The sequence below is a fragment of the Musa acuminata genome, chromosome BXJ1-8, assembly GCF_036884655.1.
Source record: "Musa acuminata AAA Group cultivar baxijiao chromosome BXJ1-8, Cavendish_Baxijiao_AAA, whole genome shotgun sequence".
NCBI classification, from domain to species: Eukaryota; Viridiplantae; Streptophyta; class Magnoliopsida; order Zingiberales; family Musaceae; genus Musa; species Musa acuminata.
This window is the reverse complement of record NC_088334.1, coordinates 5,641,964-5,667,643: the sequence shown is the minus strand read 5'-3', so window position 1 is coordinate 5,667,643 and position 25,680 is coordinate 5,641,964. Positions and strand designations below refer to the sequence as shown.

The 25,680-nt window shown below is 37.8% G+C and overlaps 1 protein-coding gene across 2 annotated transcripts in view; it reads left to right on the top strand.

The window, feature by feature from the left end:
• Positions 1-25,680, top strand: part of LOC103993549 (DNA mismatch repair protein MSH4) — a 35,627-nt gene that overhangs the window by 2,294 nt on the left and 7,653 nt on the right. The window contains exons 2-15 of one of the 2 annotated variants that reach the window (XM_009413647.3): positions 1,661-1,864; positions 1,932-1,967; positions 2,059-2,171; positions 2,958-3,003; positions 4,296-4,342; positions 4,492-4,599; positions 8,327-8,402; positions 9,304-9,376; positions 9,462-9,607; positions 9,880-9,965; positions 18,649-18,788; positions 18,856-18,995; positions 19,121-19,171; positions 22,852-22,915. In XM_009413647.3, coding sequence (XP_009411922.2) covers positions 1,661-1,864; positions 1,932-1,967; positions 2,059-2,171; positions 2,958-3,003; positions 4,296-4,342; positions 4,492-4,599; positions 8,327-8,402; positions 9,304-9,376; positions 9,462-9,607; positions 9,880-9,965; positions 18,649-18,788; positions 18,856-18,995; positions 19,121-19,171; positions 22,852-22,915 — 1,330 coding nt within the window. Of the gene's footprint in view, positions 1-1,575; positions 1,865-1,931; positions 1,968-2,058; positions 2,172-2,957; positions 3,004-4,295; positions 4,343-4,491; positions 4,600-8,326; positions 8,403-9,303; positions 9,377-9,461; positions 9,608-9,879; positions 9,966-18,648; positions 18,789-18,855; positions 18,996-19,120; positions 19,172-22,851; positions 22,916-25,680 lie in introns of those variants that run through there. The other variant, XM_018830932.2, reaches the window with a different exon arrangement.

Sequence of the window (25,680 nt, the reverse complement as noted above, 5' to 3'; positions counted from 1 at the left end):
ATCCTCATTTTACTTCTCGCCATTGTTCTTTTGCAGCCTTCTTGTGGTTTTTAAGTGTGCATTTAGGAGTTCAAACGAATTGTATCTGAACATCTAGGTGATTTATTTGTTCTCTAGGTTTATTCTTTTTTTATGGTATACTGCAGAACAGAGAAAGATAGCCGTGATAGGTGATCTGTTCTTTGATTTTCTAGGGCTGATGAAATATTGGCTGTAATACTTTACGGTTTTGAAATTTTGGTCGGCACTCTTTTAGATTGTGGTGATTATTTTTTGATCAACTTCTGTTATATCATATTGGGATTGATAACGAGTGAAGAATGTTAGGTTTCTCTTATTTCCTTTGTCTGATTTTCTGGAATTAATGTTGTTATTCCTTGCACTAATATGAAATATAAGAAGTTGCAAAACTGACTGGATTATTGGTTTCCACTTTTATTTTTTTATATGATTATAATCACAATATTTCTATTATCAGCTATTGAAAATGGGATGTAATTATCAAATTATCCATTATGTGTCCTGGATGATGAAATTTTAGTTAGGTCATTTGCATTCTTGGTTTGATCTACTTTTCCATCATCATCATCATGCTTTGTCTAACATGAAAATTTGTTACACTATGAAACTTATTTGTAAAATTATAAGCATCTTCAGAGTTTTCTTGGACAACATATTATAATTGGTGAAGCTGCTTAATGGCAATTTGTTTTTAAATCATGGCTTGAATACCCAAAATAGTTTATTCTCTAAGTTTGTGTTGTGTCCATCTAGAAGGTATTGGCATCACATTTGAATAAAAAAGTTACTCTATTTGAGATAAGTGACATACAAAATAAGGCTAATTTTGTAACAAAAATATAGCTTAATTTTGTAATATTTCTTTTTTATAAATATTTGCATAAATAATGTTAATTATAGTTGTATATTTAGAATAATTATTTTGAAAAGCATGTGTTTGGCTTGTCAGGTGGAACATATTCATACTAATTGGTGTACTATTGGATTTGATAAAAATGATATCGAGCTTTCTATTGAATTTTATTTTCTCTTATGAAAAAATTATGGTTTTGAATTTTACGTCAAATTGTCTGAAATGGTATTTTTAGACAATTTCAGACAATCTGACATAAAATTCAAAATCATAATTTTTCACAAAAGAAAATAAAATTCAACATAAAGGCAAGCCTATATACATTGACCCTCCCCAGCCCCGCATTGGTGGGAGCCTCGTGCATCGGGTATATCCTTTTTTTATTGTTTGAAATGATATCCTATAAATCTAAAAATGATGACTACCTTTAAAGTTTAGTTTCTTCTTATATGAAGTCATGAACTGAATCTCAAGATCCTATTATAAACATGCCTGGTCGGAGGCTGCATAGTTCCTTCAATTCTTCATATTTTGTGCATTACATTACCATTTTGATAATCAGGTTGATCATGAAATGCCAATCTTCATGGCTTGCACAAAAGTATTTATCAGTTCTTTTAAATTATGTCATCAGTTTTAACTTTTCCATTGGGTTTTTCTTCAATGGCAGACAATAGGACATTCATTTGTATGGACAAATTTCTTCCAAGCTAGATTTCGAGCACATAGTAATCCTTATTGTTGATTTCCTATGTCATAATATGTTAGAACTTACCATCTATGTAGGTTGGTGTTGCAGCTTTTGACTTGAGATCAGCCTCATTACATCTTTCTCAATACATTGAAACTAGTCGTTCATACCAGAACACAAAGACATTGCTGCATTTCTATGATCCGATGGTTATAATTGTACCACCGACCAAACTGTCTGCAGATCATATGGTGGGAGTCTCAGAGCTGGTAGATAAATATTATGCATCCAACAAAAAGGTCATAATTACTTTTCAACTTCATCTCCAAGTATTTGTCATATGCTTAATGACCTTCAAATGTGCAGGTCACACTACCTCGTGGTTGCTTCGATGATACTAAGGTCATCTACACTTTGTTATTTTTCTTTGGTTTAGTTATTTAATACTTCTTACATGCTTCTCTCAAAGTATCATTTGCTGCTTTTCTCAAAGGGGGCTGTGCTTGTTAAAAGTTTGGCAGCTAAGGAGCTATCTGTCCTTGGTTTGGGTACTTTCCATAAGCAATACTATCTATGCCTGGCTGCTGCTGCTGCCACAATCAAGTGGTATGTCAGTGTCACTTATTTAATGGTTCCAAAATTTATGATATTGCTATCTTGTTATTCATGTGGCTAAATGCTACCTTTGAAGTTTGGAGTCCTGTTTACTCTCTTTAGGTTAGAGGTGCATAATGAAGCCGGCCTTTTTTTTTCCCTATCAAGCTCTTCATAATTTGACCTTGCACATGATTGGGATTTTTCTTTAAAAAGTATAATTTGATTTTTTTTTTATAATCCAAATGACCCTAATATGAGGTTTTACACATAAGTATCTGATTTACTAAAACTCTGTTGGGTGTTGCTACGGAAAATAGTAGTAAAATGATGGTGGTTGAATTGATCAAAGATAATGGTGTCTGAATAAAAGCTAAATGACAGTCAAGGATTCATGTGGGCAACCGAGTTAAAGATATCTTGTTTGTCTTAACACAGTTTCAACACCATAACTAATGGATACTTATTTCTGAACTTATGGTTTTACTACTTTCAATAATTTTTAGAGACATCAGATTGGCTTGAAGCAGAGGTTTTTTTTCTTGTATTCTTTTTTTCTGTTAAACATTTAATGGCATTGTTAAATTATATCTTTTAATGTCAAAAGTCATACTTGTATTAGATTCTATTGTTACATAATAAATTATGAAACCTAGTTAGTTGGACTTTTGAGTTTTTTTTTAGAGCATTAACTGACTTACCCAATGAAATTAACTAGGTTCTTTGCTCATTTGGTACCATGAATGGCATATAGATTTTGTTGCCATTCATAAAAATTCCCTAATTTTGATATTACAGGATTGAAGCAGAGAAAGGTGTAATTGTTATAAACCGCTCATTATTGGTATACCCTTGCATCCAACTTCACATGATAGTTACCTTTTATGATAGGAAGTTACTAGATGCTGTGATGACCTTTTTGTTTGTTGTCACATTATTGCATTCCTTTTATATGTGTTGTCACATGTTTAAATATTATTGCCATTCAATGAAAATAAGGATCCATCTTTTTGTACTTAATATTTACATTTGGCTCTACTTTTTACTATATAATCGGCTAAAGTAAATTGGAAAATGGACACAGGGAATATTACAATCATAATACTGATTTGCATATATAAAGAGCAAAAGTTTCCAATTTTCCATGGTCAACACAAAAATTAATTTTAATATAAATGTTACCAAAATCGTACATCTTGCAATTAGACCGGCAACAATGCTCGGTCACTTCAGTAGTGGTAGCATGAAAGACTTCGTAAGCTAAGTACACATGACAAATTGAAACTAAACATCAAAACGTTGGATAAGCTACACTTGCCTAATTTAAAGATGGTGAAGTCTTTGTGATTAGTATTGGTGTCGGTGATCCTTGCTTAGGTGGCCAATCGGGCAACTCTGTCCAAAATCCAATCCTTGCTAAAGCGTAATGACCTCACTTGGATGGTTGGAGGCACTTGAAGACATAGTTCCTGAGGTGGAGTTAGACTCTTGATCCCTCTTTGCCTGCACCAAAACAAAATCTATTTTTCTCTCCAAATGGAGGACTTAGAGGTGGCTTTCTTGTCCTTTGTCAGTCTACATGGAAAGATGAACAATAAACACTTTAGAGGCCTTGAAGGACCCTTTGTCCTTCGATGTTCTCAAGGCCTTCAAGAACTTGTATCCTACTAGTTTTGTTGAAACCTTTCATTCCCTTATGCATGCCTTTCTCCTTCACACCTTTTTGCTTCTGTTTTTGTTCTTTCCTTTTGTTTCTTTTTTGGTACTTGTTTCATACTTAAAATAAAATAAGCTTCACCTCTACTGTTTTTACCTAAAAAATTAGTATGTCATCTGCTATTATTTTTATCAAAGTTCTTGGTTTCTGTTTGACTGACTAAAGATCTCTCTCTCTCTCTCTCTCTCTCTCTCTCTCTCTCGCTCTCGCTCTCGCTCTCGCTCTCTCTCATGCCTTCCTTTCCATCTCGTGTTTCTTAGTCTTCGCTATTCCTTTTTTATTTATGTTACAATTTCAGTCTTCTGCACCCTTTGCATGAAATTTATTTGTTGGACTTGTCAAACATCTCGGGTAAATGGCACTTATTTTTTTATTTATGTGCTAGAATTGATAATTATTTCTGACAGCATACTTCTCAGGTTACCTTCAATGGTTCATTTGACCACATGAACATCGATGCTACTAGGTATCTTTTCTCAGTGATGCTTTGCTATATTTATGATAGATGTAGAGCTAGGAGCATGAACCAATTTTGCTTTGTGTATTGTCTCTTAAAATTTTATCTGAAATGATAAAGTGTTTAAGTCTGTCTGATTCATGCACCAATGTAAACAGTGTCCAAAATTTGGAAATTATTGACCCATTACATTCTGAATTATGGAGCACCAGCAACAAGAAGAGAAGCCTATTTCAAATGCTGAAAACAACGAAGACTGTAGGAGGGTATGCAATAATGCAACATCTTGGTGGTCATACAACATCTTTTTGTGCTAATATTATATCAAGCATAATCTTTTAGTAGTTGTAAGGTAGTTTTAACTTTTAACAATGATATTTTCAAGTAGATACATGAGAAATCAAGGTTCGTAATTTCGTATTGTACCAGTGTTTCAAGCTTTGCTCGGTATGGTATGATACAAGCATACCAAGCGATACGCTAGGGTGTACCACTCGATACGTATATATATATATGTATAATTATATATTAAAAAAAGGAGGCGTATGCTGCCTCGGCGATGTCGTCTCCTTTTCTTCTCCTCGTCACGTCAGACGAGGAGAAGATTATCTGCGGCATTCGGTGAAGGCGTCAAAAGTCACAGACGCCTCTGGACTTAGGCGAAGAACGCGGCGAAGGCTACAGGCGTCTCTGGCCTTCGGCGAAGAACGTGGCGAAAGCCGCAAGCGTTTCCGGCCGTTGGCGAAGAACGCGGTGAAGAAGAAGTCGAGCCGTCGCCACTTCGGTACCTTCTAGATCTGGATCGTGGAGGGAGGGCGGCACCGGATCGGAAAGCGTCGAGGTTCTCCTGATTCTCCCTCTTCTCCCCCAACGCTTCTTCTTCCCTCGTTGCAACCAGGCTGATAGTGCATAGTAGCGGGCGGTCTATGTACCACCCACTACGGGCGATATTATTCGAAATTAAAATCCTCGTGAGAAATCATTATTTAATTTTATATCTTAATATTGTTTGTTCTTGATTTAACAATTTGGATTGACCGTCAGGTACTTGGATAATGTTTGGTTTGTGGGTCATATTTTCATAGAAATTTTAGTCTGGCATTAGTTCTCGATTTATATACTAGCTTTTAAGATTTTCTTCCAGAAGCTGTAAAAAAGAATAATAAGGCTAATCCAAATAACCATTATCTTTAAAGGAACCATTATCCAAGTAACAATACATGATATCTTACCTAAAACTCTTTTATATATTTTTTGTTTTTGTACAAATCTTATTGATTTTATATTGATTTGGTATCCAATACTATTACCAAATCTAAATTTTAAACCATGTCCTGATCTCATTCCATTTGTTGTTGGATATACCAAGTCATTTTGGTCAGCACATCAAATGTGGACTATTATCTTCTAGGTACTCTTTCTAGTTGCAAATTTGATTTTGATAATTATAATATTTGATGGCAATGGCGTTTAAGATTTTGGTACCAATAACCAACATTTGATGTGTGGTTATAGAATAAGATGATACACAAGTTGCTTGACTGCTACAATATTTTTAAGCAAAGCATGGGATTTTTAAGAATGGATTTTATTTATCTATTGTTATGATCATTGCTTTCATTTGTTAATTAGAAAGAGTAGAGTTTTTTTTTCCTTTGCTTGATAAATAGACCTTCATTTTCTTCAATACATTTTCAAATATAACCTAAACAATTATTTATTTTTCACTCCATGTGTACGTATAGGCCAACTAAAATTGTTTTGCATACACGATGACCATCTATATCAGTCATTTAGATTTTAGTCTATTATATATTTAAATATGGAGGACAAGGATTGCCTAATTGTTTGCTGTCTGTCGGCACAAGCAAAGTCATGCAAAACCATGCTCCATCATGTGGAGTTATGCTAGTTGTGTTGAGATATGTTTATGCACTAATTTTGGGGCGTGTTGTAGACAATGCATTTGTAGTGCTGAAAAAAGGTATTAACAATTTGGCATGTCCCACTGCCACAAAAAATATTAGTTCCTACTGAATGTTTTGGTGAGTTTAAACTAGTTGAAATTCTCGTAGATCACCCGTCAACATTGTTGTAAACTTGTAATTGTAATTTTGAGGGTTTCGATCAAAGTGATAGTTAAAGCTCTAACTGCTCTTTTCCTTTCTAGTACTCTCTAAGCTAGGGTTTTGACATATCTCCTTTCTGTCCTTCAATTTCTCTGGCCATCAATTGGCTGCCCAAATGTAGATGACCATCTATGTTCCTTTACCTGGCCCTCATTGCTCCAGCTATTGGAAGGCTTCATTTTTATGTCATTATATTTTCTCACTTATCAGTGATCTATTTTTTGAACTTTGACTAGATATATGACTTTCCCTGTCAAGCACTTATTACACCATCAGTTATTGATGGTCTGAGACTTGTTGGATGGTATTTGGCATATGGTATTATTTTTTATTCTTTCCCTATTTTCTTAGAGCTGATGGACTTTTCTCACTTATCAGTGATCTATTTTTTGAACTTTGACTAGATATATGACTTTCCCTGTCAAGCACTTATTACACCATCAGTTATTGATGGTCCGAGACTTGTTGGATAGTATTTGGCATATGGTATTATTTTTTATTCTTTCCCTATTTTCTTAGAGCTGATGGACTTTTCTCACTTATCAGTGATCTATTTTTTGAACTTTGACTAGATATATGACTTTCCCTGTCAAGCACTTATTACACCATCAGTTATTGATGGTCCGAGACTTGTTGGATAGTATTTGGCATATGGTATTATTTTTTATTCTTTCCTTATTTTCTTAGAGCTGATGGACTGAATGATTCTTTTTCTGACTTTTCTCCTAGTTGTACCATCAACAAATTGGCATTCATTAATATGATTTTGTATGATATTTTATTGTTTTGGCCTAGGGCTAGCACAGTACCAACTTGTTTATGTTGTCTGTATCGTACCACTTTTATATACAGGCACCAAATAATGCTTCTTCCAGCCCAACTTCTTCGAGTCATTTTCTTTTTAATTTTCAAGGTCTAAAGATTGATGAATAGCTTCAGCTACTGTTGGGTAAAAGTTGTATGACTCTTCTTTTTTTCTCTGTTTTCCTATTTATACCTTTGACAAATCAGCATGCATCAAGATTATACAATTTGATATTCTATTGTACTGAGCTAAGGCAGTTGAACACTATTGACACCAAGATAAAAATTCCTTTATTATTCATGATTTTTTGTCTGTGGAACCTCTTGTTCCACAAATAAAAATTCTTTTTTTTTTGGGTAAAAGTTGTATGACTCTTTTTTTTTTTTTTTTTCTCTGTTTTCCTATTTGTACCTTTGACAAATCAGCATGCATCAAGATTATACAATTTGATATTCCACAGATAAAAATTCTTTTTTTTTTTGGGTAAAAGTTGTATGACTCTTCTTTTTTTTTTTTCTCTGTTTTCCTATTTGTACCTTTGACAAATCAGCATGCATCAAGATTATACAATTTGATATTCTATTGTACTAAGCAGTGAGCACTATTGACACCAAGATAAAAATTCCTTTGTTATTCATGATTGTTTTGTATGTGGAACCTCTTGTTCCTGTAGACAACTATTTTTTATGGAATATGTAGATATAATGGTTATTTTAGCCCAGCTTTTAGCATCACTTTCTGCTCCAAGGTCTACAGATGATGGATAGTTAAGACAAATCTACACAGTAGTAACTTGTAAAAGTAATGCTTAGGAAGAGGAGTGGAAGTATGCTTATAAGTTGGATGAATGCTATTTGGTTATAAGGTGGCATGATAACCAAGCATTGGTCTTCTCTTGATTATACTGTCTATTATTCCAAGTATGCAGAAAAAAAAAAGAAATAGACATTTACATGTGCTTTTCCAGTGATTTATTTCATTTACAATGTAATCAACCCAGTGACACTTTCCCTCTTCTTGCTTTGCTTATTACAATACAGATAATCTGTTATATTCCAGGGCTAGATTACTTCGCGCAAACTTGTTGCAACCTCTAAAAGATATTGAAACTATCAATGCTCGATTAGATTGCTTGGTAAGTATATTTTATTTTATTCATATTGTATTATGTTATTTTCCCGAAGCTAATATGAAATCTTTTAATTTTGTATTCATAACAAAGAATTTTATATTTTGTGGCTACATATATTTCAGTTTATTTTTCATTTTGTATTAACCCCTCTATATTTCTTCTGGTGTTGTGCTAATTATCTTTCAGTTTACATTCATTAAATGCCTTTTAGTGATGTCTTAGTTTGAAGCTCAGAACATGATAGTCATTAAGAATCTGAATCCTGTGTTGAGATATTTACTGTCATAGTACTTATATTCAAACCAAGGTTTTAAATTATCAGACCGCCACCAATTTCGGTAACATATTAGACCTTCACAGTTCCTGTATACCAAGCTATATTATCCAAAATCATTGACTAAAACAATAAAAAAATATAAAATGGGTAGTATATGTATGATATCGAGGTGTCTGTTTTAATCATTATTACTTGGTCAGTTGGTTGTACCAATAAATACTGGTGTGTATGTACTGTTTTGACTTATATTTTATTCAGGTTATGACAGGATGTGTCAAACTATCAATGTTCTTATTTGTGATGTTTGTTGACATTTGAATATCCTCTTAAATAAATGTAGGAAAAAAGGTGCATTGTTTTATCCAATGTTGTTATCATTTCACATATGCCTTGTTCTGTACGAAACACAATTTTTATCATTTCTTATTATTTTTAATTGTAAAATACAGTTATTGGTCACTTATTGTTCAAATTGTAAAATACGAAAACAACACCTTTAAATATTTAAAGGTAAGGCTGCGTGCACATTGACTCTCCCCGGACCCCACATTGGCGGGAGCCTTGTGTACTGGGTATGCCCGGTCACTTATTGTTCAAATTCCCTTCAAGTTAAGTGTATTTTTTCAGGATGAGTTAATGAGCAATGAGGAGTTATTTTTTGGTCTGTCACAGAGTCTTCGCAAATTTCCAAAAGAAACTGGTAAGTTTGTATATTTTATTAAACAAGATTTCACATGTTGGTTATTTGTCAAATGATTACCATCAGCTGTTTAACATTCTCCTAGATAAAGTTCTCTGTCGTTTCTGCTTTAAACCTAAGAAGGTCACAGAGGAAGTTTTGAGGCCTGCAAATGGTAGGAAGATTCAGATACTGATATCAGACATCATAGTTCTCAAAACTGCTTTGGATGCACTCCCTTTCCTTTCTAAGGTATACAGATAAATTTAATTTGAGAGTATGATCATTGAGCTATGTGAAAGAAAATTGCAAAACTCATTGTCAGCTTTAGCAGTTTTAATCATTTTATTGTTCTGCATATGGTACATTTCTTTTGCATTTTAATAGCTGATTACATTCTCTGAAACCACTGCCTACTGTGTGCTTTGAGAACCATTTCTATCACCTGTTCACCACAACCACAAACCACTGACCGTGTACCTCTGTGATTATATTTGACTAAACATACCCAATATTGTTTATAGGTGCTTAAAGATGCGAAAAGTTTGCTTCTTCATAATATTTACAGGACTGTTTGTGAAAATAAAAATTATGAAGGAATGAGAAAGAGGTTTGTTCTTCTAACATTTTCTGTATTTTGTTCGTTTTCAGCATTCAAGTTCGTCTTTGCATTTTTTTTTTAGGGATATTAACTAGGCCTATTTGACTCAAAGGTAAGCGAAATACTAACTGTTTCATGCATCTGAATCAAGGAGAGTTTTACAAGATCTTACCTTGAGTAGCTATTACTTTAATTAATAAAGATATCTTCTCTCTATTATGTTCATCACATATCTCTTGAGTGTTAAATTGAAGTCAATGTAGTGATTATTATGTTAGATTATGTCAGATTTATGTCTTACCAATCACAGGAGGTTGGTGCATGCTGGACTTTATTAACTTAATCACATAAGTCATTAGATTTTGGTAAGTGTATTCATGTTGACCTTAAGCCAATACAATGTGAACCCAATATATCTTGCTCCAATTGTCACTTCTATTTCCGACTTCCAAAAAAAGCAAAGATTTTTACATGGTTAGCTCTTAAAGATAGGGCCCACTTGGGATAAATTATAGCAAGGAAGAGATGGGGGAGGAGAATATTATGTCTTTGGTCATCATTCCGTGACTCAGTTGGTTACATTCTCTTAAATTGACCCTTTCTCAATCAAGATTAGAGAATAAGACGTAAGTGAGCAATTTTTGCTACTTTTCAATTAGTTTTGCTGCAACTTCACCTAATTTTTAGATAAAAAATTAAACCTTGTTCAGATAATTTATTTGGTATTAATTTTGTTTTGCTACACTTAAGCTATTGATTGTGTTTTCTGTAGTAAGTTTCTCCTCTTATTTTAATACACACACATATATGAAACCTAATCCGTTTGATCTTTTCACCCAATAACTTGGATATGATGGTGCTACAAGTTCTGAATTACAATTTCAATATGTCTCGGGCGGTACATACCGGTCCGAGAGCCTCTCGACACGCGGACCGCCTGCTATCGAGCAATATCAAATTTTTGGCCCCGTATTGAGCGATACGGGGCTGTACCCGGGCAATAACGATCGAAATTTCGATCGTTACCAACCTGTACTATGTTGTAACGGTCGAAACCGGCAGTTGTCGATTTATATTTATTTTCTAACGATCAATTTGACTGTTGGAGGCATCTTAAAGGGTTTCTAAACTGTTTTGCTCCCCCCTTTTTCAATTCATTTTGTTATTGCCTTGATGCTGTCGACTGTGAATCGACACGACTCATTTCCGTTCGGAAGGCCCGAGGTTGTCCTGACAGCCCTCGTGGCAATTAGGTGAGGTGGTTGGAGTTGGTGAAGGTTCGATCGAAGCGATCTCGAGGTGGTGGTTGAACACATGAGGTTGCTTCTGAGTCGGACCGAGGTGGGCCCCGACCTCCTCGGGGTTCTAGGGGGTGAGCCGAGGCGTGCCTTAACTTCATCGGGACCCTACATAAGAGGTCAGTGTCGAGGGGGATTTCCCGATCCGACACCTTCGATAGTAAAGTTAATCTTTGTGGAGTGGGAACAATAAAGGTTTTCGAGTTTGGCGCCTTGTTCAGGCCTTGGGTTCAGCTTTTATACTTGGGCAGCCGACGAAGGAAGACCGATGGTTGGTGAAGACTAGCTCGTACGTCCTCTTGTGGCTCATTTATGTGGACGGTTGATCGATACAATTCCCTATGGCACATCGTCAGTGAAGGACACCTGCAGGGGCGCCGCTTGCCAGTCCCGACGGTTGCCCGAAATAGGTGGACGATAATCGTCTGTGGAAGCTGACTAGGGAGAGGTCAGACAAGCTTTGTTGCCTGGGGGTTATTGCTCCTGGCGGTTGGTCTATACCGCCTTTCCCTGAGTCGTAGTCTACCGAGGGTAGTAGGTCATTGCCCTGTCGTTTGCTGTTGGGAAAGCGCGATGCAGGAATTTCCCTGCCTATGTCAACGTCTTGGTGGCAGCTAGTTGGCAGGTCACAACTAATGTCAGTATATTCCCTATCATTCGTCCCCCCCAGAAGGCGTGTTTTGAGACTTTGACAAGGGGGCTCGAGGCACGTCATTTGGCCTTTTTATTCATTCAGGGTCTTCGATTTTCACGTTTCGGGTGAGGATGTTTTGAAGCGGGTTGGGTTTCCCAACTCGCACGCCTCGAGCGTGTTATGCTCGACGCCCCGTTGTGGTGCGGGTCGGATTTTCGCCGTGGCGAGTCTTGGATTGATCCCCATAGCTAGGCTTGTGGCTTCGCCGTAGCAAGTCTTCAATCGATCGCCATGGCAGGATTTATGGCTCCGTCATAGTGGGTCTTCTATTAATTGCTGTGGCAGGCTTCCGTCGTAGTGGGTCTTCGATCGACCGACATAACGAGGCTTGTGGCTTCGCCGTAGCGGGTCTTCGATCGCCGTGGTAGGATTTATGGCTCCACCATAGCAGCTTATGTCGTAGCGGGTCTTCGATCAACCACCGTGGTAGGATTTATGGCTCCTTTATAGCGGGTCTTTGATTTACCGCTATGACAGGATTTATGGCTTAGTCGTAGGCGCTTCTGTCGTAGCGGGTCTTTTATCGACTACCATGGCAGGATTTGTGGCTCCGTCGTAGCGGGCTTCTGTCGTAGCGAGTCTTCGATTGATCGCCTTGGTGGGGATTTATGGCTTCCATCGTAGCGGGTCTTCAATCGATTGTTGTGGCAAGATTTATGACTCCGTTGTAACGGGCTTCCGCCGAGCGACTTTTGCCATAGTAGGTCTTCGATTGACTACCATGGTTGGATTTATGGCTCCACTATAGCGGGTCTTCAATTAACTGTCATGGCGGGATTCGTGGCTCCGCCGTAGTGGGCTAGAACATATGCATTCTCATTACCATATCCCGGCGGAGTACACAGTGTCCGTTCCCGAGCTCGGGTAGCGTCCCTTCCATTTGGCCCCTAGGGGTTTTTTTGCCTATCACGTGATGCTCTGGAGGCGGGGTTGCACCTTCCTTTTCACCTCGTTACTGTTAATAAGGCGTATTTTGGGCCTAAGACACGTCACAATTGATGTCATACGCCAAGTCAGAATTTGTACCGAAACGCTGTTCAACATGTCCCGTCCCGAGAGCTCGGGCCGGTGTCGTCTGACGTCGCTCCGCACGTCTCGAGACGGCGACCAGTTAGAAGTGTCGTCCCATCCCTCGAGGATCAGCGGCCACGTCGAACTAGCGTGCAACCGACCCTCGTACAATAGTATAAAAGCCCCTGGCCGGCATCCGGCTTGGGAGAGGACAAAAATACAATTGAACCCATAACTGACTTGCTCGTCGGAGGGGCTAAAGTCGGGAACCACCCGACGAAGGCTATTTTTGTAGGCAAGAGGCCACTCTCGAGCCACGAGCGCCTCGACCTGGGAATCGTCGTCTAGTGAACGAAGGCTAGCTGCCAACCAGCCCGGGAACGGAGAGACGATGCTCGACGCTCGGATCGAGAAACGCTGATCAACACCCTGTTACGAGGGCCCGGCCTACCTCGGCGTCCAGCTCAGCCGACAGAGAACTCCTGACATCGACCCGTGGACCAGGCCGTGCTGACTCACCAGCCACGGCACATTTGTTCACCAAAACTTTTGGCACTAGAGGAAGGGCCACGTCGCAGGAGCATCTCGCAGGAGCTCTCCCCGAGGGAGAACCACCGACCAGTCTCCCCTCCATCGAGCCCGGAAATCAGTCCCTCCCCACCCTCAGAGACGGGGGGATCCCGGCCTCCCGACCTTCAACGACCCAGGTTTGTCGCCCCCCAGACTTACCATAGGACCCTCGGTCGTGACACCCGAGGCGTTCCTTAACCTGACCAAGCAAGTGCAAGCTATGGCGGGCATGATGCAGACGCTCGTTCCGCTCATTCCTCAGATCGTGCAGCTAGCGGCTCCCCCGACCGACCCGACCCGACCCGGCAGAGGCCGAGGGGGTAGCAGGTTGGGACGGGAGAAGCCCGAGAGCAAACGGCGGACCTGAGAGGTCCGCCCGAGCAGAACATACCCGCACCCTACCGAATCACACCACCCCACTTTGAGCCTGACACCATATCGTCTGACTTCGCGGATGACTCGCTTAGGACCCAGCTATCCCGGGTCAACCAACGCTTGGACGAGTTCCAGTGCGAGTTTCGAAAATCGCGGAGCGAGTCTAGCGAAGGCGGCTCAGGCGGATCCCCTTTTACTCAGGAAGTAGAGGACAAGCCGGTACCCCTCAATTTCAGGCTATCGGCATTAGAGACATACGACGGCGACTCCGACCCCGAGGAGCATGTCTTCGCATTTCGGACTCAGATGGCCCTCTATGGCACCTCCAATGCATTGATGTGCCGGGCATTTCCGACCACCCTCAGGGGACCGGCACGAGCGTGGTTCAGCTGGCTGCGCCAGTCCTAAGTCTTGTCCTTCGACTAGCTCGCTAGGGAATTCGAGCAGAACTTCCTCGCCAGCGTGCGACCTAGGCCTTCCATGGTCACCCTGCTCGCGTTATCTCAGCGCGAAGATGAGTCGCTCTCCCAGTTCGTGGCACGTTTCGCCACTAAAATCCAGGGATTTTCGGACGCTCACCCTTCTTTAATCATGCAGGCATTTCTGATGGGCTTGAAGCCTTCGAGGTTCTTTTGGTCGTTGATTGAGAAGCTGCCAGTAACTGTCTCTGAAATGCTCTAGTGCGCCAACTAGTACATCGCCGCTGAAGCGCTGGTGGCGGAGAAGCGCATGGATGGCAAGAGGCCAAGGGCAGAACAATCCCGGGGAATGACCTCCGCAGCCCCGACGCAACCCCGCCGAAGGCCCGATCGACAAGAGCTACTGCTCCCGAGGCCCTCGCCTCTCCCCCTGAACACGTCTCGTATCGAGATCTTTCTCCACGTCAAGGAGAAGGGTCTCTTGCGACAACCTTATCCCATGAGAACCACTCACAAAGATCGGTCCAAATATTGCAGGTTCCACCGGGACTATGACCATGACACGGAGGACTGCCGCGAACAATATACTCTCCCAAAATACTATGACCACTTTCCTGACATCTGTGGATGCTTGACCATATCGACCTTACGGAGAACAATATAAAGTGGTAAAACACCTTTTATGATTTCTGGTATACTCTCCCAAAATCTAAAGGAAAGAATGGTCTTTTCTATCTTCTTTTCATCGCTCAATTTCGAATATCTGGAATTAGACCACTCTTGTGAGGTGACCATTGCCTTTAAGTCATGCCTTTTTTGTGTAATGACTTTAATGGAATAAAATTGGTAGTAAACCGGGTAATTCCAGGTCGGAGTATCTCACCGTTTACATACTTTTGCATTAAAGTGTGGACCCAATGATGATTATATATAAACTTTGTAATTAATTGTGCTCGAGCTACACAATTCTTGACCGCGTTTAGCTCACCAATATCCTTCAGCATTAGATCTATGCAATGAGCTGCACATTGAGTCCAAAACAAAGTTATTCTTTTTTCCATCAATTGCAAACCAGCCTTCTTGAAATTCGCTCCATTGTCGGTTATTATTTGGACAACATACCGTGGTCCGAACTCCTCTACTATAATGTCCATCAAGCTCTCAATGTAGTTTGCATCTTGGATCTTTTCAGAAGCATTAATGGACTTATAAAACACCACTCTTCTGTTGCAATAAACAAGAAAGTTGATGATACTCATTTTTGTTGGTCTTGTCCAAACACATCAGTGTCACCTCATATTCGTCCCATTGCCTCTTGCAGGATTTAGTCTAAGTACACACCGTAAATCTCCCTCGGTGTTGGAGGTTAGATCCAATGCTATGATAATATGGACTTTGGGCTGTGTTGGTTGGAAGTTGAACAATTTTGAGATTGCCTTCCCAATATCTCATTTTTTTTCTTTTGTGTATGCATCGTCAATCCGTGTCTGTTTCGTTGTTTGTGGGGGATAGGTTTGCGGATTAATATCAACAATATCTGGTGCGGACCTCCGGTCAAGACCTATCATAAAACCACGAAGTCCACCATACCTCATACTACTAGTTCGACCTAACTGAGAAGGAGCAGTTGGATGTCTCATGCTGGTCGATCTTTGGATTCCACTACCACTGCCATGCTCCAATTGTGAGTTAGGTCGTCGATGCCTCATTGCTTTATCGATCGTATACTGATGCTCCAATGATGCACGAATCCCAACTATGAGATCCGAGTCGACTTGATCGCCGCAACCCTCATATTGGTCAACTTGATCCGGGTCGACTTGATCGCTCCAATTATGACTATACTGATCATAAACTGGTTCCTGCGTAGCCCTATAATATTCTTTCTCAATTCTTGCCTTCTTTTTTAATGTATCTTCCTTTGTTTGTTGTAGCTTGCTTTGAAATAATTCACGGACCTCTTTCGGAACCTTCTTGCATTTTGCAACATCATGATACCTATCAGCCAAATGCATTTTCACTCGAGTTATTCCTCCACCCTTGCCAATGTAGTCACAATAAATACATTGCCAATGATGATTGTTCCCATCTATCTTTCAGGCATGAACCCATGAATCATCATGTGGTTGTTCTTTTGGTGTCATGATCCTACCAAATTTAAATCAAATAAGCTATAAAGTATAAACATATTGAATCGACCAAATATCGATTCAAAATCACTAATCGCAACATTAAATAATTTTATTAAAACATAATTAATCTCATTTTATAATCATAAATATGTTACATATATAAAAGAAGCATTAAATATATAATTTTGATCCAATATGATTCAAATTATGATAAAATCATCATTAGATACATTAATTAATGATTAACATAGTTAATTACCTACTAATTACTTCTCTTTTAACACTATAAACATGGCAAACACCCTAATAGGTATTAAACATATTGAATTGACATAAAATCGAACAAATTTAGATTAAATCATCATTAAAATGACTAATTACAGAATAACTTTAATAAAACTTAATTAAACTTATTATAAATATTTTTTAATATTTAATATACCTGAAATATAAATATTTGACTTATTAAGTATGTAATTTCGAATTAATCAATATTAAAAATACTAATCATAATATTAAAGATCTTAATTACTGAGAATAAATACCTCTTGATTATAAAATTCTTCCTCTTAATCTTTCCAAATTAGTCTTGATTCAATTCGCAAATCGTTATTTTGTAAAGTTTAGGAGAGCACAAATATGAGATTTAGAGAGTATGAGAATGAAATGGAGTGAAATAAGGGAGAAGGGTTTAAAAACCTATGAGAAAGGGCTCTAATGGTTAATTTGACTATTGGAGCACTATTACCGAGCGGTAACGGTCAAAATCGATTGTTACTGTTCGATACACGATACGGGGCACTTTTAAATGCTTCGCTCGGTAGCAAGCGGTCCGCGTACCAGTATGCTGTCGGACCGGTACTTACCACTCATATCGGACAGTATCATTCGAAACTGTATACTTTGCCAAAATCCCCACAAGTGCCCACATGACACAACTTTCATTTGCAAGCCTAAAACGACCACCAAAGCCAACCAAAATGAGGCTGCCAAGCCTATAGCCAGCCCTCTACATGCTATGTATAGTATAAACATAACCGAAAGCCACAAACATGTATGAGCATTACATCAAACACCTCGTTTACAACTTTGTTTGTGGCATAACGTGCAAAGGCAAATTTGAGAGTCCAGAGACATGATAACGATGTGGACAGTAATGCCTCGATTGATAATGGCGGTGATGCCGATGGTCCCGTCTATATAATTTGAGGGTGGTGCATAGTGGTATTTTGCATATGCCGCCCAAGATTCAAATCATGGAGATCGAAGAGGTACTGGTCAAGTTTATACATGAAAGAGGAGGAGAAGGCAGTAGATGAGGTTCAAGTTGTAATAGTATGAGTCATTACCCACATATAAATAGCATCTTCTGAGTACTTTACTCTGGAGTCTTGACCAATGTGGTTTTGTTGTAATAGACATAATATTGGAGGAACAATGGCTTGTGGTGTGTAATTCCCTTGGGAACATTATTATGCATAATGGTAAATATTTATCTTGCAAGCACAAATGTTATGGATGGTGGCAGTTTCATGGTGGGTTGGCCATAGAAATTCAATCTCACTTGTAGGTAATCCTGCTGATCCATGAAGATTTGTGAGTGACTTTATGTGGACCCAAAGAAGATGGATATTTTATCTTGCATGCATAAGCATCATGGATGGTGTCAACGGCCTGGTGGCAGGCCTATAGACTATAGACTACAGAATATTGGTGATCCATGCAGATTTCTGGTCACTTTATGTAGACCCAAAGAGGCTGTTAGATATTTATTTGATTAGAGAAAATAGTGATACCCTAAAGAAAGCCCTGCTTCGAAATTTGGCCAATGATTTAGAGTTACCACCAACTTCCAAAGAGCACTCTCTGGGTACTTTTTGGGGATAGACCCACATGTTTCAAAGCTTGAGTTGTGACGGTATAAACAATGATTGTATATATCTGTTATTAGAGAAGCCTTCTATTGTCTTTTGTTAGGTAATTTGTTTAAGTATAAAGCTCAATGCCCTGACTTACAAGGCTAATCAACAATAACAATTTAGTAGCACCTTTTGAGTTATGTATGCAATGTTCATATATTTGCATTTCGTTGATTAACATGTCTCAACAAACTACTATCATGATTTATTGTTAAATAGTTCAAAAAATTCTCATAGTGCTTGAACCTATGTTCGCCTAATATTTTTCTTTCAGAATTGGGGATGTCATTGATGAGGATGTAGCACATGCGAGGGCTCCTTTTATTGCTTGCACACAACAATGTTTTGCTATTAAATCTGGAATTGATGGACTTCTAGATGTTGCACGACGCTCTTTTTGTGATACTAGTGAAGGTTATTCATCATCTATTCTTTCTGTTAACTTGTGTAGCTCAAATTCTCATATGGAATGTAAACACAGCTATTCATAATCTTGCAAACAAATATCGGGAGAAATTTAAGCTACCAAATTTGAAGATCCCTTATAACAATAGGCAAGGATTTTACTTTAGTATTCCACAAAAGGACATCAGCGGAAAGCTTCCTGACAAATTTATTCAGGTTTGTGTAAAATCTGTTTATATATATATATATATATATATATATATATATATATATATATATATATATATATATATATGTATGTATGTATATATACACTGATGTTTCTTAAACTCTAACATTAGGTCATGAAACATGGAAAAAACATACACTGCTCCAGTTTTGAACTTGCTTCTGTAAGTATAACTTTTTCATGCCTTTTCTCTTATATTCAACAATATTTGTGTTTTAATGAGCAATTTTATTATCACTTTGGTTGATGCCTTAATAGTACCTAGTAGAAGGGAATGGTAGCTAAATTAAGGTAACCTTTTATGCCTCTAGGTTTCAGATGTTGTGATCTTTCAGATGCATGATAACCAATAACTTGTCTCTTTGCTAGTAATCCTTTGTTTTCTTTTGCTACTAATTCATTAAATAAATGCAGTGCAGGGGTTGGTCAGTAATGTCTGTCTGTAACAGACTTCTGAAAGATTAAAAAATAAAAATAAAACAGACTTATGAAGGGTTCACAACACAATCATCTTTATGAATGTTTATACCTTAGAAGAGCCATTGTCTTAGTCTGTTTTAGGATGCTGCTTTAGGGTATCGTCGATTGTTTTGGAGCATGTCTTTTGTTGTTTATAGAGGTAGTATTTAGATGGTTTTTTAGTAGTACATTATGGTTTTGGATGTTGGCAGGATATGCAATTTTAGTTACTAAATGAAGACATTGCAACTCTAAAATGGCAAATCCTGATCCAACATCGGCCTAACATACCTTGGTGAAAGTTGAGTTAGGTTGAGGGCTTCGAGGAAGGTCTCCCAACTTTGGCTTTTGTCACTTAGCATCGGCTGAGGCATACCATTTCACACAGGAATCTGGTTTGTGGAGCAGGGCCTTTAAAAGTGGCATGTAAGCATAGGAATACCAACACAAAATATGTTGGTATGTATTCTAGCGTTTAAAAGTGGCATATGAGCTCAGGAATGCCAACACATAGTATGCTGGTATGTACTGTGGTTAAGGGTGTTTAAACGGAACTAGTTCATCAATAGTTTAGTTTTGAAGGCTATATAAATGGTTCTGGTTCGGGGTACTCTTCTTCGGTTTGGTTTAAACCAATTAATCAAATTGTTCACCGTCGATTAATCAAATCGATTCAAACCGATTAATTAAATCGACCCAATTTCAATGCCACAATTTCACAAATGACGTAGGTCAAATTTCATAAATCTTGTCGTGTCGTCCCAATTGGACCAATTAAACGAAACTTATTCATTTGAAATATATATATTTTTAAATTATTTAAAATTATAAATCGATTAACTGGTTAACCGAGTAGGATTAACTGGTTTGGTTATCAGACCTACCTTACTTTAATCAAACCAAACCGGAAATTGGTTTGGTTGGAACGAGTTAGAACACCCTAACTATGGTACCAAGAAGGATGATGAGAAGGAGAAAGAGACAAAAGAGTACTCAGGCCAGTGGCAGCAGGCATTAAATGAAGTGAGCATTAGGTGGGCCAGTGGTATCTAGGTTCACACTTAAATCGAAAAATACCAGTACCGGTCCGATGAAATAGGGAACTTTTTTGGACCTAAATCGGGTTTATTCATTAGTTATTTATCTCTAAAGAAAATATGTTCTATTAGGTTTAGGGTTGAACTCCATTATTTAAAAGATACATCTCATGGGCATTGTCATATATTCCTATTAAATGTTGCCACTCTTGTAACAATAGGCTAGGGAGGAGAAATTGATACAAAAAGAGGGAGGGAGAGCGAGAAAGAGAAGGCAAATTGTTGACATATATATATATATATATATATATATATATATATATATATTTTCTAATTGAAGATTTTCTGTAGGCATTCTAATTTTTCTTATGTTTTTCATTTATGCCAATACAATACTAAGAGATGATAATTTCTTCTACTATATTGTGGCACATATTGTGATGTTGAAGGGCCAAAGACCTTTGTCCTTATATAATACCAAGGATTGACTTTTTTGTGTTGATCGATTGCACATAGTGTGCTACTGAAGGGTCAAAAACATTTGTCCTTATGTGATACCAAGGATTGACTATTTGTGTTGACTGGCACAGTCAATTGCCCAACAACACGACATGTATCGTTCAATACCGGTGTACTATGTGTCGGTACACCTGAGCGTATTGACAGTCCCAAAAAAGCCCAGAAGATTTCTGAAAGTACCTAAAATTAGGAAAAAAACATAAATTAGGGTTTTCTAATTAGAACTATATGTAAAGTTAGTTTAATTTCATTAAACAATATCTAAATAAGGAAGGGATAGTTGATTTATCTTTTTTGGACATTAAAGAGCAGCTTTGCTGCACGTTTCAAATCGTTCTTCCGTTGATATTGAATTACCTACAAAAATATAACTTGAATTGTTAGATAACATGTCAAAACTTTAAGATTTAAATAAATCAAGTAATAATTGAATCGGTTGATGGATCCACAATCGGTGGGTTGATGTCCTCGATCCCATGTATTTTTATATTGATATGGTATGTTTGTTAGACTCAATCCTAAAATTGCTTCTATGACATGGTACATTGGTAGGTCGTGATGCATTAATGTGATAATGATGGTTGTGTGATCATCCTGAACCATACGTGTTCGAGGTGGCTCCTAAGGCAAGTATGATTGTGGCATGTGTTGTCATCTTCTCCGATTAGTCCATGTCATTGTCTTGTCCTCCTCAACCTCATCCTCCACCTCCATGTCCTATTCTCCTCCTCCCCTCTTCTCTGCATCTTTCACTCTGATCTAAGCGGTAACAACCTGTACCAAGTGTTGATTCATCAATTTGTACTGGTATTATATTTGTTTTTGTTTTTGATACCAGACTGAGTTCTTAAACCTTGCTCTGAACAGCTTTTTTATAAAATTCCTTTCTAAATTGAAATAATGCATATTCTAAAGTGGCTTCTCCTTGAGAAATTCATGAAGACTAGGTCTCTTCATAGGGAATTTTGGCAGTTCAAAATACCTCCACTTGCAAACTTTGATGAATCTTTGGTCTCCTTTAAAGATATGCTCTTAATCTTATTGAGTTCTTTTAAAAGACTAGAGGGACGAAGGAAGACGAAGAAGAAATGGCTTGGTAGAGTCGGTGATCACAAGTCTTCCTGTAAGGAATAGGAGCTTGATCTTCCCCTCATCCAATCCATATCCAACCTTATTGCGAAGTGCATCCATCATCTTGGAGATGATAGTCTATTAGGTTTGAGAGAGAAAATGAGGTACCATACAGGAAAGCTTGAAGCTTTATCAAAATTCGCAATACCAAGATGACATTTATTCTAGCCATGGACCGCATGGTATAATATCAAGCACTTGGCACCTGTGCCAGTCAATACATATTGACTGCATTGGACAATCGAAATAAAATTTTATTGGAAATATTTTCCTCTTTGATATTTGTATATCAAAACTTTCTTAGTATACAAGCCAATTTTGAGGGATAAATTCAATCCAATAGCAGCATGTTGATCAAAGTGTAGGCAAAAAAGTCCACTCCAATCTTCTGATGAGCTATCGGTGATGCAAAAAAGAACTGCCCTCACATTGAAGTTCTTTTTTCTAAAAGTGTAGGCATTTATTTTTTGTGTGATTATTTGTTTTCTTTCTTTATCTCAGTGGATATTCATATGCTAAAAAGATTTTTTTGATCTTAACGTTGATAGCATCATGTGTTTTCTGAGGCTTTGTACTAGAAGTGCTTGACAATAGCCCATGTAGTCCTAATTTCAATTTTTTTTCTCTATCTAAAAAAATGATGTGCAGTTATTTGGTTATACTTATAGTATTAATAGACTGGTTATACATATTGCAGCTTAATGTTAGAAACAAGTCTGCTGCTGTTGAATGTTTCATGCGTACAGAGATCTTCTTAGAAGGTTGTTGTTATCTTTTCTCTAGATGAAGGTGCCTAAGTCCTATGCGCCATTCATTTTCTTATATTTAAAAGATAGAATATATTTTTCCAGCTTTTAAAATATGACATCAGACAAGTAGAACTTTGTATTGAATGAATATAATGGAATCTGTTCCCATAGCGAATATTTTCTATGGTAAACTTCCTTATAGCTACTTATTGTGCTTCTTTCTTTATCATGTTCATCACCAAACAGTATAAATGATTCACAGTACACCTAATTCAACTGACTCATTGTGTTGTTTCTTCAAACAGTAGTCATATCTGATATCAATGTTCTCTTACACTTCATTACACACTTCACATTCATGGAGGAATCTCCAGAAGCCTGCATTTGCACAGATCTGTTTGACACATGGTTTATGCTTTCACATATTGGTGCATGTTACTAGCTTCTCCTTTATTTATGGCAAGTTCTAGAGAATGTTAGAATTCTGACTTTTTTTTGCCACTCTGGCTTGTAGGTTCTATATTCAAATAGAGTTGTTTGTTCACCCTGATCCCATTATATTGCCATTGAGCAATAGAAGCAACAATAGTTTTTAACTGCTTTGTTGTTAGTTCCTAAAAGCATGGTATGCAATTTCGAATGGTACCACCCGGTATGGGCGATACGTACTGATCCGATGGCATAATGGTACGCGGACCGCCCGCTACTGGACGGAACGTGCTACAGTGCTACACTATAGCAGTGCTTGATATTAGTGATACAGTGATACAGTAAGAGGAAGACATATTTAAAATCGCTCGATAATAGTGATATAGTGCTCCAACGGTCAAATTGACCGTTCGAGCCCTTTCTCATAGTATTTAAACCCTTTCTTCTCCCTTATTTCACTTCATTACATTTTCATACTCTCTTAAACTATCTCAAACTCTTTTTTCTCACATTTGTGCTCTCCTAAACTCTACAAAACAACGATTTGTAAATTGAATCAAGGTTAATTTGGAAAAATTAAGATGAAGAACTTTCTAATCAAGAGGTATGTTTATATAAGGACAATTCGTAATGGACTGAAATACGAGCACAAGATATTCTTCAAAGCCCGAAAAAGATATGTGATAGTATTCTTACCTAATTTACATTGATTTTGCTAAACTTATGCTATTACTATATTTATTTCTAACTTAAAAACTCTATCCTAACTTTTTTTTTTTCAGGTATTTTCGGAGGGTTTTACACCTAAATTAGGTGTATCACTCGGTATGCCCTGGCGTACCGCTCAGTACACGGTACTGTACCATACCGAGCCAACCTCGAAACATCGGTATGGTATGGTATTGCATACCTTGCCTGAAAGACTTTCTTTTTTCAAGTGAAATATACCATAAGTTTCAATTTGATACTTTAAGCTTTATACCGAGCGGTACATGGTACCGTACCATACCGAGCCAACCTCAAAACATCGGTACGGTACGGTATTGCATACCTTGCCTAAAAGACTTTCTTTTTTCAAGTGAAATATACCATAAGTTTCAGTTTGATACTTTGAGCTTTATGTCAAATTTATTAATCTGTAAACTCTATTTGTATCTTTACTGAATCACCAAGAAGGAAATCTTGATATTCCTAGCTTAAGTTGTAAATTGTCACAGTTGACAGAGCCGCAATAAGTTTTAGTATTATGATGTTAGAGAACTATCAGATGATTCATAGAACAGATGATGACCTCCTAACTAATACAAAATTGAATGATAAATAAATAAATAACAAAGTCCTCTTTTTTGGATAAAAATCAATAAAGACCTTGTAAACTATGACAATGGTATGTGTTGTTTGAAACCAAGTCTATAAGGTACCAAAACCAAAACAACTAGGCCCTCAAAACAAGGTCTAAACTCTAAAGGACCACATAAGGGCAGAGGTTTTTGACCCTTCAGCAACACAATATGTGCCACAATACAGCAGACGAAATTCCCATTTCTAAGCATTGTATTAGCAGAAATGAAACACAAAAATAAGAAAAATTGGAAAGCCTACGAAAAATCTTCAATTAGAATATACACATATATACCCACAGAAAGCCCACTTGATCCACCATGTTGCTTTGCTATGGTGTAAGTTCAGTCGTTGACCACTTTTGGTTGTGTGCTTGCTCTGATACCATGTGTCAAGGATTTAGCTAGAATTTTTTAGGTTGTGAGGCACCCAAGCAAGCCCTACCGGCAAGGTTCAGTGTAAGTTTCAACCTCTTGTGATCTCAAAGGACCTACATAAGAAAAAAAGAGTTAGTCGAAGAGGTGAACGACGGGCAAAATCTTGATGTCGCTCGGAAGGCATGTGGAACAAACAATTGAAAGCAACAGAAACTTAATTAGCCTTAAAATGACACTTGCATTCGAACAACATTAGGGAGAGCTTGATGGAGTCTTGTGCTTGTATGAGTATATCGCTTATGGCCTCACAAGTTGTAAAGCTCAAGTACTATACAAATGCCCCATCAGGCTTGGTGCCACCCAAGAGGTTCTAGGGTGTTGAGATGGCTGACGTTTTCTCTACCAACCATTGACATCAAAATCCTATCTTGGCACAGGCGAAAAGGTCTATTTTGACTAGCCCGGGACTACTATTCATGGTCGATAGAATAGTCTACGTCTACTGCAAGAAAAAAAGTGAATTACATGCAAAATGAGGTTGCTAGGCTATCCCATGCCTTGCTATTTAGTCGTACACTGAAAAAGGTGACAAGAAACAAAAGACAAACTGCTCGAGCAATGAAGGTGCTT